This window comes from Oncorhynchus mykiss, chromosome 18, assembly GCF_013265735.2.
Source record: "Oncorhynchus mykiss isolate Arlee chromosome 18, USDA_OmykA_1.1, whole genome shotgun sequence".
NCBI classification, from domain to species: Eukaryota; Metazoa; Chordata; class Actinopteri; order Salmoniformes; family Salmonidae; genus Oncorhynchus; species Oncorhynchus mykiss.
The window spans coordinates 34118022-34134270 of NC_048582.1; the positions used below are offsets into that span (position 1 = coordinate 34118022).

At 41.7% G+C, this 16249-nt stretch overlaps 1 protein-coding gene across 1 annotated transcript; it reads left to right on the top strand.

The window, feature by feature from the left end:
• Positions 1-9170: 9170 nt before the first annotated feature.
• LOC110496058 lies at positions 9171-15713 on the top strand. Its single transcript, XM_036951387.1, has 19 exons — positions 9171-9431; positions 9813-9856; positions 10097-10174; positions 10320-10385; positions 10498-10602; positions 10781-10858; positions 10985-11065; positions 11185-11271; positions 11581-11685; positions 11935-12033; positions 12158-12205; positions 12319-12399; positions 12498-12722; positions 13022-13068; positions 14179-14248; positions 14336-14425; positions 15099-15182; positions 15290-15394; positions 15514-15713. The coding sequence occupies exons 1-19, from the start codon at positions 9236-9238 to the stop codon at positions 15646-15648; spliced, it is 1824 nt and encodes a 607-aa protein (XP_036807282.1). The 5' UTR covers positions 9171-9235; the 3' UTR covers positions 15649-15713.
• Positions 15714-16249: the final 536 nt, after the last annotated feature.

Consider the following 16249-nt stretch of genomic DNA (forward strand, 5'->3'; position numbering starts at 1 on the left):
AGGGAAAGGAACTGTGATTGGGTAGGAAACAGGAGGAGGTGTGTCTTCTGATTGGTGACTGATTGGGGAGTGATGATTTTCACCTGTAAGGGGAGAAGGAGAGAAAAAAAACAGAGGATACATACACACACACACACACACAGGATACCTGTATCCGTAACAAGTATGTGTAAACAACATGTTATAAAATAAATTATAGTATTTCAGCAGTAGCACTTAGTGGATGTTGTGCAATGGGAGAAGAATTAGGCAATAATTGGCCATGAACAATAACACTTTCCACATGAGAAATAGAATCATAAAGACAGAAAGACAGCTCTCTCAGGCAGGAAAGGATGCGAGCATGCATCACCTGCTTGCATTGTGAGACTAGATATGCAGACATTGTTCTTGACATTGATGAACTTGTCAATCCAGTTACAGTATATGCCATTAATGTAACAGGTTATCCTATTAGTAGAAATAACTGTGAAAAATAAATCAATGTTGTCCTCTAATGGGCTAGAGGGCTTATTGCACCTGGAGGAGGGTTACTTACTGGCTCTTGTAGTTGACCAGAAATTCATGTTGCTTCTTTCAAATCTGATGAATATACAATCAGTATTATTACATAGACAACTGTATTAATATTATAGAAGGCTACAATAAAAGTCCTAAAATAATCTACTTCTTGTGTGGTGGGACCCCTACTCATCTTGTACCAGGTAGGACAGAATTGTTCTTCCAACACCCATTAGATATAATGATAACTTAATTCCTCTTGTTTGAATCAGAGCAGAGGCTTGTATCAAAACTCAGATGACCAATGATGATTTGAACCCCATATTTATTCAAAATCTGCATCAGGGAGAGTGGGGTAATTTGAGCCAAAGGGGTAAGTTGAGCCACCTGTATTTTGAGGAAACCATACACAAAATGAATAATTTCAGATCTGGGCTCGATCCCGGGCTGTGTCACAGACGGCGTTGACCGGGAGGTCCATGAGGTGGCGCAGAATTGGCCCAGCGTCGTCTGGGTTAGGGGAGAGTTTGGCCGGCTGTCATGTCCTTGTCCCATCGCGCTCTAGCGACTCCTAGTGGAGGCCGGGCGCATGCACGCAGGCTTCAGTTGCCAGCTGTACGGTGTTTCCTCCAAAACATAGGTGCTGCTGGCTTCCGGTTATGCGAGCAGTGTGTCAAGAAGCTAGGCGGGTTCGTGTTTCAGAGGATGCATGGCTCTCGACCTTCACCTCTCCCAAGTCCTTAGGGGAGTAGCAGCGATGGGACAGGACTGGATATTGGATATCATGAAATTGGGGAGTAAAAGGGGTAAAAAAAATAAGGTGTTAAACCTGTGTTAGAAAATGCATAAAATTATTAAAATACACAAAAAAGTGATTGTGACTGGTTTGTTAGGTTCTCATTCTCAGAGTAAATAACTAAACGGACACTAGAAAAGCTTAACCAAGTTTAATTCTTCCCAAAGGGTCAATACAGCTGCATTCAGACAACGACATTTCAAACAAGCACTGATACTTAACCCTTACTCCTAGGAGGAGTCTCCTAAACAGACAATGCATCTCTGTTGCTTGACAGAACCTTAGTGATATCTGTTCTTCCTCACTTCATCTGACCTGACCTCTACCCGATAGTTCTTACTCCTCCCCAACTCATGGGTGTCATGGTGATTGATACCAGACTGTGTGTCTTCTCCTCCCAGAGGATCCCTCCCATAAGATCCCTGATGGCTAACAGTAACATATCCTGACATAATGTAAACGTTATACATTACCCTCTCTCCGTCAGTGACATTGTTAGGTTCTAAGATCTCCACCCGTCTCCCCTACACGGTTGTTTAGTTTAGTTTATTTTTTATTTTTACAGGGACAGTGCACATTAATCAACGTTTCAGTAAAAGTGACGGTTTTAGCCAGCCGGCTAATTTTCAACCGCAGTCCCTGGGCAGGTTATTAAAAACAATTACAATATAGACAATAGCAGCATAGAACAAGCAAGACATAGCAACATAGGACAAGCAAGACATAGCATACAGACAGAGCAACATAGGACAAGCAAGACGTAGCATACAGACAGAGCAACATAAAACAAAAAGCAGCAAGACAAAATTCATAAAAGCAACAGTGTTTCCACACCTCACAAGCTACAGACAACAGACAACATGGAAAGCGGCAACACACAGCTAGGGACCATGTTCACAAATCTGATTGACCTTTAGCCATGTCTTCAAGCATTTTGTGAAAGTGTGATATGTGGTGCAGTTATGTGTGTCTGATGGCAGTGTATTCCAGACATGGGAAGCTCTCACAGAGAATGCAGATTTACTAAAGGTGCTTTTCCTTAGGGGAACTATACAGTCACCTCTCATGGCAGACCTTGTGGATCTGCTGCCATATGTCTGGGTTTTCTGTTTAACAAAAATATTGAGTGGAGGGGGAGCCAGGCCATTAAGGATCTTGAATACAAGACATGCGTCGGTGTATTGCACAAGATTTTCCCAACTCAAGAGCTCATGCTTTCTAAGGATGTGACAATGATGATGGCTATTGGGCTTCCTATCAAGCACTTTGAGAGCCTGTTTGTAGACAGACTGAATAGGTTTTAATGTTGTACAGCAAGCTTGGGCCCAGCTGGTCAAGCAGTATGTTAAGTGGGGGAGTATCATAGATTTGAAGTACAGTTTTGCTACCTCTGTAGTCAAACAATTTCGTATAAATCGGAAATTAGCTAGGTTGAATTTGGTTATTTGAATTACCTTTTTCACATGCTTTTTAAAAGAGAGGTTGGAATCAAGTATGATGCCAAGGTACTTAAAATCGGATACCACCTGGAGCTTCTCCCCTGACACATAGACATCTGGCTCAGTAGCATCTGTTGCCCTCTTTGTGAAGAACATGCAAACAGTTTTTTTCACATTGAGATGCAAACACAAGTCACTGAGCCACTTTGTAACCTGGACCATTACAGTAGTGAGTTCTTGTGCAGCTTGTTGTTTGCTCTTTGCATGCACATATATCACTGTATCATCTGCATACATTTGAACTTCAGACCCAGTACAGACAGAAGGCATTAATATACATTATTAATGTATCACCGCCTGGTACGGTAACTGCTCCGCATACAACCGTGAGGTCTGCACAACGCATCACCGGGGGCAAACCTGCCCTCCAAGACACCTACATCACCCGATTTCACAGGAAGGCCAAAAAGATCATCAAGGACAACAACCATCTGAGCCACTGCCTGTTCACCCCGCTGTCATCCAGAAGGCGAGGTCAGTAGAGGTGCATCAAAGCTGGGACAGATAGAAGCTGTTTTTCAGTCTATCTCAAGGCCATCAGACTGTTAACTAGGTCAAAGACTGTATGTGGGAAATTACTCTGGAAACTCGCTTTCGTATTCCTTCAAGTTTGCATGTCTAATGGTTACGCTTCTGGGTTTGCAAATCATTGTCATTTTCCGCACCCATCAGTAACTGCCTGTTTTGCATGGCAAAGGTTACAGATACCGCATCAATTTATTTGCTCCTCTTCTGATTGCGGACTCTCCTTCACTGCAGCCAACGTGAGTAAAATATTTAAACGTGCTAACCCTTGCAAGGCTGCAGGCCCAGACGGCATCCCCAGCCGCATCCTCAGAGCATGTGCAGACCAGCTGGCTGGTGTGTTTACGGACATATTCAATCAATCCTTATCCCAGTCTGCTGTTCCCACATGCTTCAAGAGGGCCACCACTGTCCCTGTTCCCAAGAAAGCTAAGGTAACTGAGCTAAATGACCATCACTTCCATCATCATGAAGTGCTTGGAGAGACTAGTCAAGGATCATATCACCTCCACCCTACCTGACGCCTTAGACCCACTCCAATTTGCTTACCGCCCCAATAGGTCCACAGAAGATGCAATCGCAATCACACTGCACACTGCCCTAACCCATCTGGACAAGAGGAATACCTATGCAAGAACGCAGTTCATCGATTACAGCTCAGCATTTACACCATAGTACCCTCCAAACTCGTCACTAAGCTTAAGACCCTGGGTCTCGACCCCGCCTTGTGCAACTGGGTCCTGGACTTTCTGACAGGCCACCCCCAGGTGTTGAGGGTAGGAAGCAACATATTCACCCCACTAATCCTCACCACTGCCACAAGGGTGCGTTCTCAGCCCTCTCCTGTACTCCCTGTTCACCCATGACTGCGTGGCCATGCACGCCTCCAACTCAATCATCAAGTTTGTAGACGACACTACAGTGGTAGGCTTGAGTACCAACAACGTCGAGACGGCCTACAGGGAGGAGGTGAGGGCCTTCGGAGAGTGGTGTCAGGAAAATTACCTCACACTCAACATCAACAAAACAACGGCGATGATCGTGGACTTCAGGAAACAGCAGAGAGAGCACCCCCCTATCCACATCGATGGGACACTAGTGGAGATGGTGGAAAGTTTTATGTTCCTCGGCGTACACATCACGGACAAACTGAAATGGTCCACACAGACAGTGTGGTGAAGAAGGCGCAACAGCGCCTTTTCAACCTCAGGAGCCTGAAGGAATTTGGCATGTCACCAAAAACACTCACATACTTTCACAGATGCACAATCGAGAGCATCCTGTTGGGCTGTATCACCGCCTGGTACGGCAACTGCTCCACACACAACCTCCAGAGGGTAGTGAGGTCTGCACAACGCATCACCGGGGGCAAACTACCTGCCCTCCAGGACACCTACACCACCCGATGTCACAGGAAGGCCATAAAGATCATCAAGGACAACAACCACCGAGCCACTGCCTGTTCACCCCGTTATCATCCAGAAGGCGAGGTCAGTACAGGTGCGTCAAAGCAGGGACCGAGAGACTGAAAAACAGCTTCTATCTCAAGACCATCAGACTAACATTGAGTGGCTGCTGCCAAAACACTGACTCAACTCCAGCCACTTTAATAATGTAAATTGATGTAAAAATATATCACTAGCCACATTAAACAATGCTACTTAATATAATGTTTACATACCCTACATTACACATCTCATATGTATATGTATATGCTGTACTCTATATCATCAACTGCATCTTTATGTAATACATGTATCAGTAGCCACTTTAAACTATGCCACTTTGTTTACATACCCTACATTACTCATCTCATATGTACAGTGCCTTGCGAAAGTATTCGGCCCCCTTGAACTTTGCGACCTTTTGCCACATTTCAGGCTTTAAAAATAAAGAAATAAAACTGTATTTTTTTGTGAAGAATCAACAACAAGTGGGACACAATCATGAAGTGGAACGACATTTATTGGATATTTCAAACTTTTTTAACAAATCAAAAACTGAAAAATTGGGCGTGCAAAATTATTCAGCCCCCTTAAGTTAATACTTTGTAGCGCCACCTTTTGCTGCAATTACAGCTGTAAGTCGCTTGGGGTATGTCTCTATCAGTTTTGCACATCGAGAGACTGAATTTTTTTCCCATTCCTCCTTGCAAAACAGCTCGAGCTCAGTGAGGTTGAATGGAGAGCATTTGTGAACAGCAGTTTTCAGTTCTATCCACAGATTCTCGATTGGATTCAGGTCTGGACTTTGACTTGGCCATTCTAACACCTGGATATGTTTATTTTTGAACCATTCCATTGTAGATTTTGCTTTATGTTTTGGATCATTGTCTTGTTTTGTATGACAAATCTCCGTCCCAGTCTCAGGTCTTTTGCAGACTCCATCAGGTTTTCTTCCAGAATGGTCCTGTATTTGGTTCCATCCATCTTCCCATCAATTTTAACCATCTTCCCTGTCCCTGCTGAAGAAAAGCAGGCCCAAACCATGATGCTGCCACCACCATGTTTGACAGTGGGGATGGTGTGTTCAGCTGTGTTGCTTTTACGCCAAACATAACGTTTTGCATTGTTGCCAAAAAGTTCAATTTTGGTTTCATCTGACCAGAGCACCTTCTTCCACATGTTTGGTGTGTCTCCCAGGTGGCTTGTGGCAAACTTTAAACGACACTTTTTATGGATATCTTTAAGAAATGGCTTTCTTCTTGCCACTCTTCCATAAAGGCCAGATTTGTGCAATATACGACTGATTGTTGTCCTATGGACAGAGTCTCCCACCTCAGCTGTAGATCTCTGCAGTTCATCCAGAGTGATCATGGGCCTCTTGGCTGCATCTCTGATCAGTCTTCTCCTTGTATGAGCTGAAAGTTTAGAGGGGCGGCCAGGTCTTGGTAGATTTGCAGTGGTCTGATACTCCTTCCATTTCAATATTATCGCTTGCACAGTGCTCCTTGGGATGTTTAAAGCTTGGGAAATCTTTTTGTATCCAAATCCGGCTTTAAACTTCTTCACAACAGTATCTCGGACCTGCCTGGTGTGTTCCTTGTTCTTCATGATGCTCTCTGCACTTTTAACAGACCTCTGAGACTATCACAGTGCAGGTGCATTTATACGGAGACTTGATTACACACAGGTGGATTGTATTTATCATCATTAGTCATTTAGGTCAACATTGGATCATTCAGAGATCCTCACTGAACTTCTGGAGAGAGTTTGCTGCACTGAAAGTAAAGGGGCTGAATAATTTTGCACGCCCAATTTTTCAGTTTTTGATTTGTTAAAAAAGTTTGAAATATCCAATAAATGTCGTTCCACTTCATGATTGTGTCCCACTTGTTGTTGATTCTGCACAAAAAAATACAGTTTTATATCTTTATGTTTGAAGCCTGAAATGTGGGAAAAGGTCGCAAAGTTCAAGGGGGCCGAATACTTTCGCAAGGCACTGTATATACATACGGTACTCGATGCCATCTACTGCATCTTGCCTATGCCGTTCTGTACCATCACTCATTCATATATATTTATGTACATATTCGTTATCCCTTTACACGTGTGTGTATAAGATAGTAGTTTTGGAATTGTTAGGTTAGATTACTCATTGGTTATTACTGCGTTGTCGGAACTAGAAGCACAAGCATTTCGCTACACTCGCATTAACATCTGCTAACCATGTGTATGTGACCAAAAAAATTGATTTGATTTGATTTTGATTTGAATAGACCCTGATAAATTAAGTCATGTGGATCTCAGGTGTAAGGCTTCATCTAGTTCAGACACATCCCCAAAGCCAACACCTCATTTGGCTGCCTTTCCTTCCAGTTCTCTGCTGCCAGTGACTGGAACGAATTGCAAAAATTGCTGAAGCTGGAGACTTTTATTTCCCTCACCAACTTTAAACATAAGCTATCTGAGCAGCTAACCGATCGCTGCAGCTGTACATAGTCCATCTGTAAATAGCCCACCCAATCAACCTACCTCATCCCCATACTGTTTTTATTTACTTTTCTGCTCTTTTGCACACCAGTATCTCTACTTGCACATCATCATCTGCTCATTTATCACTCCAGTGGTCATCTATTAAATTGTAATTCTTCACTACTATGGCCTATTTATTGCCTACCTCCTCATATGCCTTTTGCACACACTGTATATAGACTTTTTTTTTTTTACTGTGTCATTGACTTGTTTATTGTGTTATTGGCTTGTTTATTATTTATTCCATCTGTAACTATGTGCTGTTGTCTGTGTCACACTGCTTTCACACTGCTTTGCTTTATCTTGGCCAAGTCGCAGGTGTAAATGAGAACTTGTTCTCAACTAGCCTACCTGGTTAAATAAAGGAGAAATAAAAAATACAAATAAACACCACACAGTATAAAAGCAGCTCTGTAAGACGAGTCTTTTACCTCATGATTAACATTTTGATCACTCATTTGCCAATCGTAACATTATGGCTATGAATTTGCACAGTTAAAATGTTGAAGTGCATTTGCACAGCTCTCTCGTGTGTTATTCCTTGAAAGACATGAAACCTGACCTGCATCACAAGTCTGGCTGTTTTGCTTCAAAATGTGTGGCACCTTTTTATGGAAGAGTCTTACTTCCTGTGTGAAACAGCCATAAGTAGGAGACATTAAAATGAAATAGAAGAAGTTGGCTACCAGCGCCCTGTATGCTGTAACTGTCTTTCCATGGCTCAAAATGGCTTGGCCTCAAACATTCAGATGACACATTCCTTCAAACAGTGAAGGTCAAATTTCCTGGTGGGTCAATGTAAGCTAAAGCTGACAGAGCTAATAGTTAGCTGTCTGAGAAGCTCAAACACGAAGGCTGACAATTTCAATTTGCAACATAACCTTGTGTGTTGGCATCCTTCCGGAGAAACGTGTTTCCAAGTGTTCAAAGTAGAAATCAAATCTTACACAAAATATATTGGACAATTAAATGTGAAGTAATGCTAAAAACAACAAGCAGTCAATTATTCGTGGACTGTGCTAGACATGGACATGGGAGATGTTTGGCTGCTTGGATTGGCTGAAGCTTAATGATTTTCAACATCAAGTGACAGGTTTAGGCATAGGGTTAGCCAATAGCACATGGGTAGACCGCACTTCAAGTCTCAAGAAGGCAGTAGCAATGCTAACTTATTCTTTCACTATGCATACTGTATCTATTACATTGGGTGAGATCATGCCTATGGACACCCAGTTGCATTGTCAATGTTTGGATAAACTTCAAATGAGTAAACTTGGCTTTTACACAATGACTCAGCCTCTAAACGTAGTTTTTTTGCACCTCATTTTTTCATGGACAATTCCACAAGTCCATATTTTCAGCTCATCCCCTTTGAACTATCTCTTCTTCATATTCAGACCTACAAAGGCTGATTACCTGTGAAATCTGCCACAATCCCCCACCCACAGGATGTTTTGATACAGATTTGGGATCTTAATTTGAATTTGAATTATGTTTTAGAATGCTTTGACACATTGAATGTGAAAGTTAGAGTGGTTCAGTGAGTGGGCTCGACCAAGAACAGGGAGATGATGAATGCAGGAAAGAACATTCATTTTCAGAACCATGGAGAGCGCATTATGCATTGTGGCGCAGCCCCTTTTTCTACTCCGTGTTAGAGACATATGTATTTGCTAAACTGCTCTACTCCCACCGCTCTCTAAACCATGGTTCACAATTTTATAAACTCCCAAATCATCCCCAAAATGCAATTTAATTGATGTCACTGTTGAGTGTTTTTTAATCAGTTTGGTAAACATGTTCCTCCGATTGTGACATTGCCAACCACGACGAATGGAATAATGTGACGTATTAATGGTTCCCTATAAAACCCTTTAATTCTAAGAAAGTGCCATATGGTCTTGAACTCGGTCAAAAACCCTGCAGTATGATGTGCGATAATGAGTAGGCCTACATTCAGGAGCTTTCTGAAAGCGACCACGCTGAGATTGCTCCGCGAGCGGCCGCTTCTGTGTGCAGCTGGCCTGGTGATCGCGACGGGTTCGGCAGTCTACTTTTATAACAGATATTACGGCGTCGGTGAGGATGAACACGCCACCGTGGAGAACGTGGACCGTGTTGTCACGGTTGAAGAGGGTACATTTACATATTTTACAATGTCTAAATAGCAATACTGACTGTATAAACGTGTAGGAAAAAAGGAGGAAGGGAAGCGCTGCTAAGGTACACAATAGTAGCTTTTGGTAGACAGAAGGTGCTCTTTGGTAAAAAAAAATATATATATTTTACCTTTATTTAACCAGGCAAGTCAGTTAAGAACTGATTCTTATTTTCAATGACGGCCTAGGAACAGTGGGTTAACTGCCTGTTCAGGGGCAGAACGACATATTTGTACCTTGTCAGCTCGGGGGTTTGAACTTGGTTACTAGTCCAACGCTCTAACCACTAGGCTACCTTGGTGTCTTGTAGTATTTCTTCAACTTAGAGAAAATAATTATTTATTGTTTATTCATAAAGATCATGATCCCACCCTGGACCAGGAGGACCCAGTTCTTGTTCAGGTAAGAATACTGTAGGCCTATCAATAGTCTGGGCACCGGTCGGTTTCTGCTCTCTTGCCAATTCCATCGTGGCAAAATGATATTTGCATGACAATCCCATAAGGAGTTGTCAGAGAGCTGAAACCGCCTGGCACCCAGGCTATAACAATACTGCTTCATTATCAGGACTGGTTCAATAACAATCTGACATTCAAACTGTAATTTTACTGACTTGAAAATGGATCCTGATTTATTCCTTAGTTTGTGGATGGGGAGGTTGGGCAGCGTCCCTGTCTGGCTTTAGTCCCTTGGTCTGGACCTCTGTGGGTTCCCAGCTCTGTAAGTCCAACAGTACTGATGCTGTCTTGTCTTCACTCTGGTCTATAGACTGGTTTATGTAACTTAAACACAAACATGACGTTTTCTGAAGAACAATATGGGAATACATTTCTGTAAACATATTCCATATTTTTTACAACTACAGCTGACTTATTACCTTACCCTTGCTGGGAGGATGATAGTGAGAGAGCTGGCAGTGTTAAACACACAGGTAACCATGCAGATTATTGGACAAAGATCATCTTTTCTAATATTCATGATTACCTTCAGTATCCACTATGGTGGTGAAATACTTTGTTTTCCGTTCCCTCATTTTCTCACAGATTTTCATGATGGAGCAGCCTATTTCCATCTGTTTCACTCCTGTAGGGAGGTTGGTGTGGGAGGAACTGTCTTCTCAAACTGAACAGGTAGCCATTCATATGCAGGTACCTCAGATGTTTCCTCAACCTTAGAACACAGACCTGTGTAGTTCAACTGACAAATCTTTTAGAATCTATAATCAGTGGCCACCAGTTGCGATCCTCCCTATATGTCTGTCACTCCTTTAGGCTACCAGTCTATCATTCAAACGGACTCTTAAATTGATCATGTCTTGTTCCTTAGTATGTGGATGAGGAGGTTCAGCAGCAGCCCGATCTGACTTTAATCTCTTGGTCTGGACCTCAGTGGGTTTCAAGTGCCGTGAGTCCATCCATGCTGATACTCTCTGGTCTTTGGGGGGGGGCTTTAACATAAACATAACGTTCTCTGAAGAAGAAAAAAACGTATGGAAATGCATTTCTGTCAACATATTCCCTTTTGTTATAGCCTGTCAAACTGCAGCCAACGTATTACCTTACCCATGCTGGGAACACGCTGGTGAGAGAGCTGTCAGTATTAAATACACAGGTAACCATGCGGAAAATTAACCAATGCTCATGTGATCTAATAGGGATAATTACCTTCAGTATCCACTATGGTAGATTCATACTTTGACGTCTTTAAAGCTGTTTTTTATTTTCTCACAGATTTTCATGATGGGGCAGCCGATTTCCATCTGTTTCACTCCTGTAGGGAGGTTGGTGTGGGAGGAACTGACTTCTCAAACTGAACAGGTAGCCATTCATATGCAGATACTTCAGATGTTTCCTTAACATTTGAACACAGACCAGTGTAGTTCAACTGCCAACCCTTTTAGTATCTATACTGCAGTGGCCTCCTTTTGAGATCCTCCATATACCAGTCTGTCACTCCTATAGGCTACCAGTCTATCATTCAAACTGACTCTTAAATTGATCCTGTCTTGTTCCTTAGTATGTGGATGAGGAGGTTGGGCAGCGGCCCTGTCTGGATTTAATCCCTTGGCCTGTTTATTATTAATCACAGAGAAAGCAATACAATTAGGGGATGTCTTTGTTTTGCAGCCAAATAGTGAAGACTCTGGTTTTCCCTTTGAGAAGATGCAGCTGGTTGGGAACTGGGGTTCGTTTCATTTCCATACCTGGATAATCTGTTATGGACGAGTGCAGGTACTTCAGACATATTCTTAACATTTATGAACACACCTGTGTGTTTTAACTCCCATTTGTCTCTGGGGTTTCTTTTGTATGTCTGGTCCTAATTGAAACCTAGAGGAAAGTTGTTGTACGAACATCATGTGGGCTCTATATCACTGCCAGTGATGATAGTCCAAACTGAAATCGCCTGCCAAATTATATAGAAATCTACATCTAAAATATACAGAGAGGTGTGCAGACTGAAGCCGTTTTTCCTTATAGCAAAACGAAGAGGACATGCATCACCTGTGCATTGTGAGGGGAGTGGAGAAACAGCTGTGGTGGAGCAGAGTCATTCAGGAAAAAATCCTGGACCCATGGGTGAGAGATTCTCAACTGATCTTTCATCTCAAATGCACCTGATTTGTGTCAAATGATGCACCAAATATAGGGCTACTTATATTTCCTGAATGAAATGTAATTTTTCCCTGTGTCTCTTTGAAAGGGTAATGTCCAGGTGGTCCTCACCAACGAGGAGGTGACTGGTATTAAGGTACAGTCAAACACTCATAAAAGAAAATGGAAAGTGGCAAATGTCCATTTACCTTTTTAAATAAATGTTGACAAAATCAAATGATACATTTAAATTTCTATCCTCATTTTTAGTACCTTGGTAGAAGGATCCATGGACTCAGGTCTTGCCTCGTCAAGAGGAGGTCAGAGTTCACCTATTATGAGGACGCCCAGGTATGCCTCGTTGTTTCTCTGTGGTAGGATTTATTTCAGTGTTTGGTTGAGGGGTTTTCAACATTGTGGTTGGGCTGACGGTGTTGTTTGTTAAACAGCAGGTGGATATCTCCACCACAGTGGAGGGGTTCCAGGAGAGGGGGGATGACATGATGACGTATCAGTTCTCTACCTCTGACATTATCACCACCCCTCACGAGCCGTCCTCTGGCTCCTCTCAGCAGTTCCCCCAGGATTCTCCACCTCCCCCTCCGCCACCCCCGTTCCCTTCCCCTCCACCTTACCACTTCACCCAGGACCAGACCCCTGACAGCACTCCTCAGGTAAAACTCTTTCTACAGTCAATAACCCTTTTTATTTGTTTTCCTGACATTTGTACTTGTGTGTACAGGTGTGTGTCTCAGTGTCATTGTGTTCCAAGCACAGTGTTTTGGTTTCAACAGGTTTGTCAAGTTTTTAGGTCAGGATGAAAGTATTGTTATGATGTCACTTAATGTTTTGTCCTCTTCAGTTGCAGGTGAAATGCAGTTTAGTATTTATTTTATTTACTTATCTAGGAACAAATTCTTAACTGACTTACCTTGGGAGCCCAGAGTTGATGTTAATGTGATGTCTGTTTTAGGAGTTTGTGGAGGAGCAACATAATGTTGCAGATGTGCCCCAGCTGTGGTGAGTTTGCTTTCATGTGTTCATCTATAGTAAAAACATTTGCTTTTAAATAATCTGCCCCTATATTGTAGTTATACAGATGTAGGACCTTAATAACCTTTTACTGCAGTGGGCTAAATCAGGGTCACTATCAGGATCGTCATAAGAACACTCGGACCAAAGCGCAGCGTGAAATCGGTTCGACATCTTTTATTTGAAGTGAACCGCACAAAAACAATAAAGAATAAACGAAACGTGACGATCTAGAGTGCTCAAAGGCAACAACACAAAAACAAGATCCCACAAAACACAGAGGTGAAATGGCTGCCTAAATATGATTCCCAATCAGAGACAATGATAAACAGCTGCCTCTGATAGGGAACCATACCAGGCCAAAATAGAAAAAAAAAAAACTAGATTACCCACCCTAGTCACACCCCAACCTAACCAAAAAAGAGAATAAAAAGGCTCTCTATGGTCAGGGTGTGACAGTCACACACAGTGTTTCTTAGTAGTCTTAAACAAATCTACCTTGAAACAAAAGTGTACATCTCACACACATGGATATAGTCTTAAAAAAGAAGACACCATTAGCATTTCAGATATAGAGTTGAAACACTTTATATACACTACCGTTCAAAAGTTTTCAAACACCTACTGATTCAAGGGTTTTCTTTATTTTTACTCTTTTCTACGTTGTAGAATAATAGCGAAGACATCAACACTATGATAGAACACATGGAATCAAAATATATTTTAGGTTTGAGATTCTTCAAATAGTCACCCTTTGCCTTGACAACAGCTTTGCACACTTTTGGCATACTCTTGGCATAGGAAATGTTTGTTATTATGTGGATTATAATTTACATTTTTGTAGGGGTTGATAGATTTTTCGTTAGGGCAAAACAAGTCTGTAATTACAAACTTTAAAAGCCTTTTTAAAACTAAAATACACTACAAGTGTCTCAGCAACAAACAAGTGATCAAATTAAGATCCTACATTGGTATGGTTTTTATAAATCCTGCAGTTGTAACATAGGCTAACATAAAAGGATATCGTAATCTCATGGCATTAATGCATGCTTTAGCTTCTTATGTTGCACATTTGCTACCAAACATTTATATTTACAGGAGTTACTTTAGAAACCAAGGGACAAGCAACTTCTCTCTGAGGCTGGCCGGTATCCGACGTGCTATGGAGGTGAGAAAATGTGAATTTACCACCTTTTGAATTTCATTTGATGTACATTTCTGTACCATTTCTAAATGTACTGTCTTGTTCTCACAGGCTCTGACATCCTCAGACAGTACCTCCCTTAATTACCTCACCCACGCTGGGAGGATGGTGTTGAGTGGACTGTCTGAGCTCAACCAGCAGGTAACCATTCAAATAATTGTACAACATTCCTCAGACCAGATATATAGTTCCCATTGGGCACAGACGTCATTTCAGCATGTCTTTTTAGTTACATTTGGTTGAGTTGTCAACTAATGTGAATTCAATCAAAAAAATGTACCATGTCATTGGACTTAGGTTAAAAGTTTGGTGAAAAAAATACGTTGATGACTTTTTTCAATTCCAATCATGTTGATTCAACGTCATCACATTACATTTTTGTTGTTGAAATGACAAGGAAACAACGTTGACTCAACCAGTCTTTGCCCAGTGGCTTACATTTAGGCAATAGTGATTCATAAGGTTTAGTTGAAAAGTTCCAATGTCTTACAAGCCAAACAATCAATCAGAGGCCCTCTGAATTACAGACCTGAATCTTTGAGTTCATGATCCAAGTTCTAAGGAATTTTATGATTGTTTTGTTTCGAGGATGTGAGGCAGTTTCAGCAGGCCTACGACATCCTGGTGAACTTCATTAATGAGCCAGCAAACAGGGAGCAACTAGAGCTGGAGATGGCTCTTGTAGGAGTAGGTTGACATGCAAGCTTGAGCGTTAGCTGCAGGCACCGTCTGCTCATCCAACATCTCCTCAATGAGACTTTCTAAAGTGCTTGTCAATGAAAAATATGTAATTATCTTATTTGTTTGACTTCAGATCAACCACATCAATTTCACAGATGTATTTTATGAATTCATTCTACTGAGCCTTCTTGAAGGAAAAACATCTCTTCCAACATCTGTAAGTGACCCTAATAATGTAAACATCCTGTTGTTTATCTACCCTATCCACACTGTAGCCATACCAGGTCTGTAGACACTCACTCATATCCCCTGTTCCTACTCCAGAGGCCTGGTACCTTCTTTTATCTGCTCATGGAAGTGATGATGAGGATTCGCCCTCCTGGAGGAGCCTGGACAGAGTCTGCTGGGAACTTCTACCTCCTCATTAAGGTGCATATTTATTTATTTATTCTCCCTCCCTCTCTCTCGAACTGTGTGTGATGGTTTGTCATCCTTATCTTTGTAGCTGGTCATTAACTATTTGTTGATGATGTGTCTGTTGTCGTCAGGATCAGATGAAGGCGTGGTTGGACTCCATCTTCAACCTCGATGAGTCCATCTATGAAAGCCCACAGAGGCTCTCTTGGAAGGTGATGGAGAATCTAGAAATGCCGGTTGACTTTCTCCTGTCCAGCCTGGATTAAGGGTCCCAAACTGAGCTGAGGATCCCAAACACAAAATAAAGTATTTTGCATTTAAACATTATCTGTCAATCTCAAACTAATTTTACATAATGTCAAATCAAATCAAAGCACATTTTATTGGTCACAAACACATGGTTAGCAGATGTTAATGCGAGTGTAGCAAAATGCTTGTGCTTCTTGTTCCGACCGTGCAGTAATATTTTAAAAGTAATCTAACAATTTCAAAACACCTACCTTATACACACACAAGTGTAAAGGAATGAATAAGAATATGTACATGTAAATATATGGATGAGCGATGGCCGTGCGGCATTGGCAAGTTGCAGTAGATGGTATAGTACAGTATATACATATGAGATGAGTAATGTAGGGTATGTAAACATTATATAAAGTGGCATTGTTTAAAGTGACCAGTAATACATTTATTACATCCAATTTTTTATTATTTAAGTGGCTAGATATTTGAGTCAATATGTTGGTAGCGGCCACTCAATGTTAGTGATGGCCTTGAGATTGAAAAACAGCTTCTGTCTCTCAGTCCCAGCTTTGATGCACCTGTACTGACCTCACCTTCTGGATGATCTTTTTGGCCTTCCTGTGA

Coding starts and splice junctions, on each gene's coding strand:
- LOC110496058 (XM_036951387.1), top strand. CDS start 9,236: ATGAGTAGGCCTACATTCAGGAGCTTTCTGAAAGCGACCACGCTGAGA. Junction 12,034..12,157: donor AAAAAATCCTGGACCCATGG/GTGAGAGATTCT, acceptor TCTCTTTGAAAG/GGTAATGTCCAGGTGGTCCT. Junction 15,395..15,513: donor ACTTCTACCTCCTCATTAAG/GTGCATATTTAT, acceptor TGTTGTCGTCAG/GATCAGATGAAGGCGTGGTT.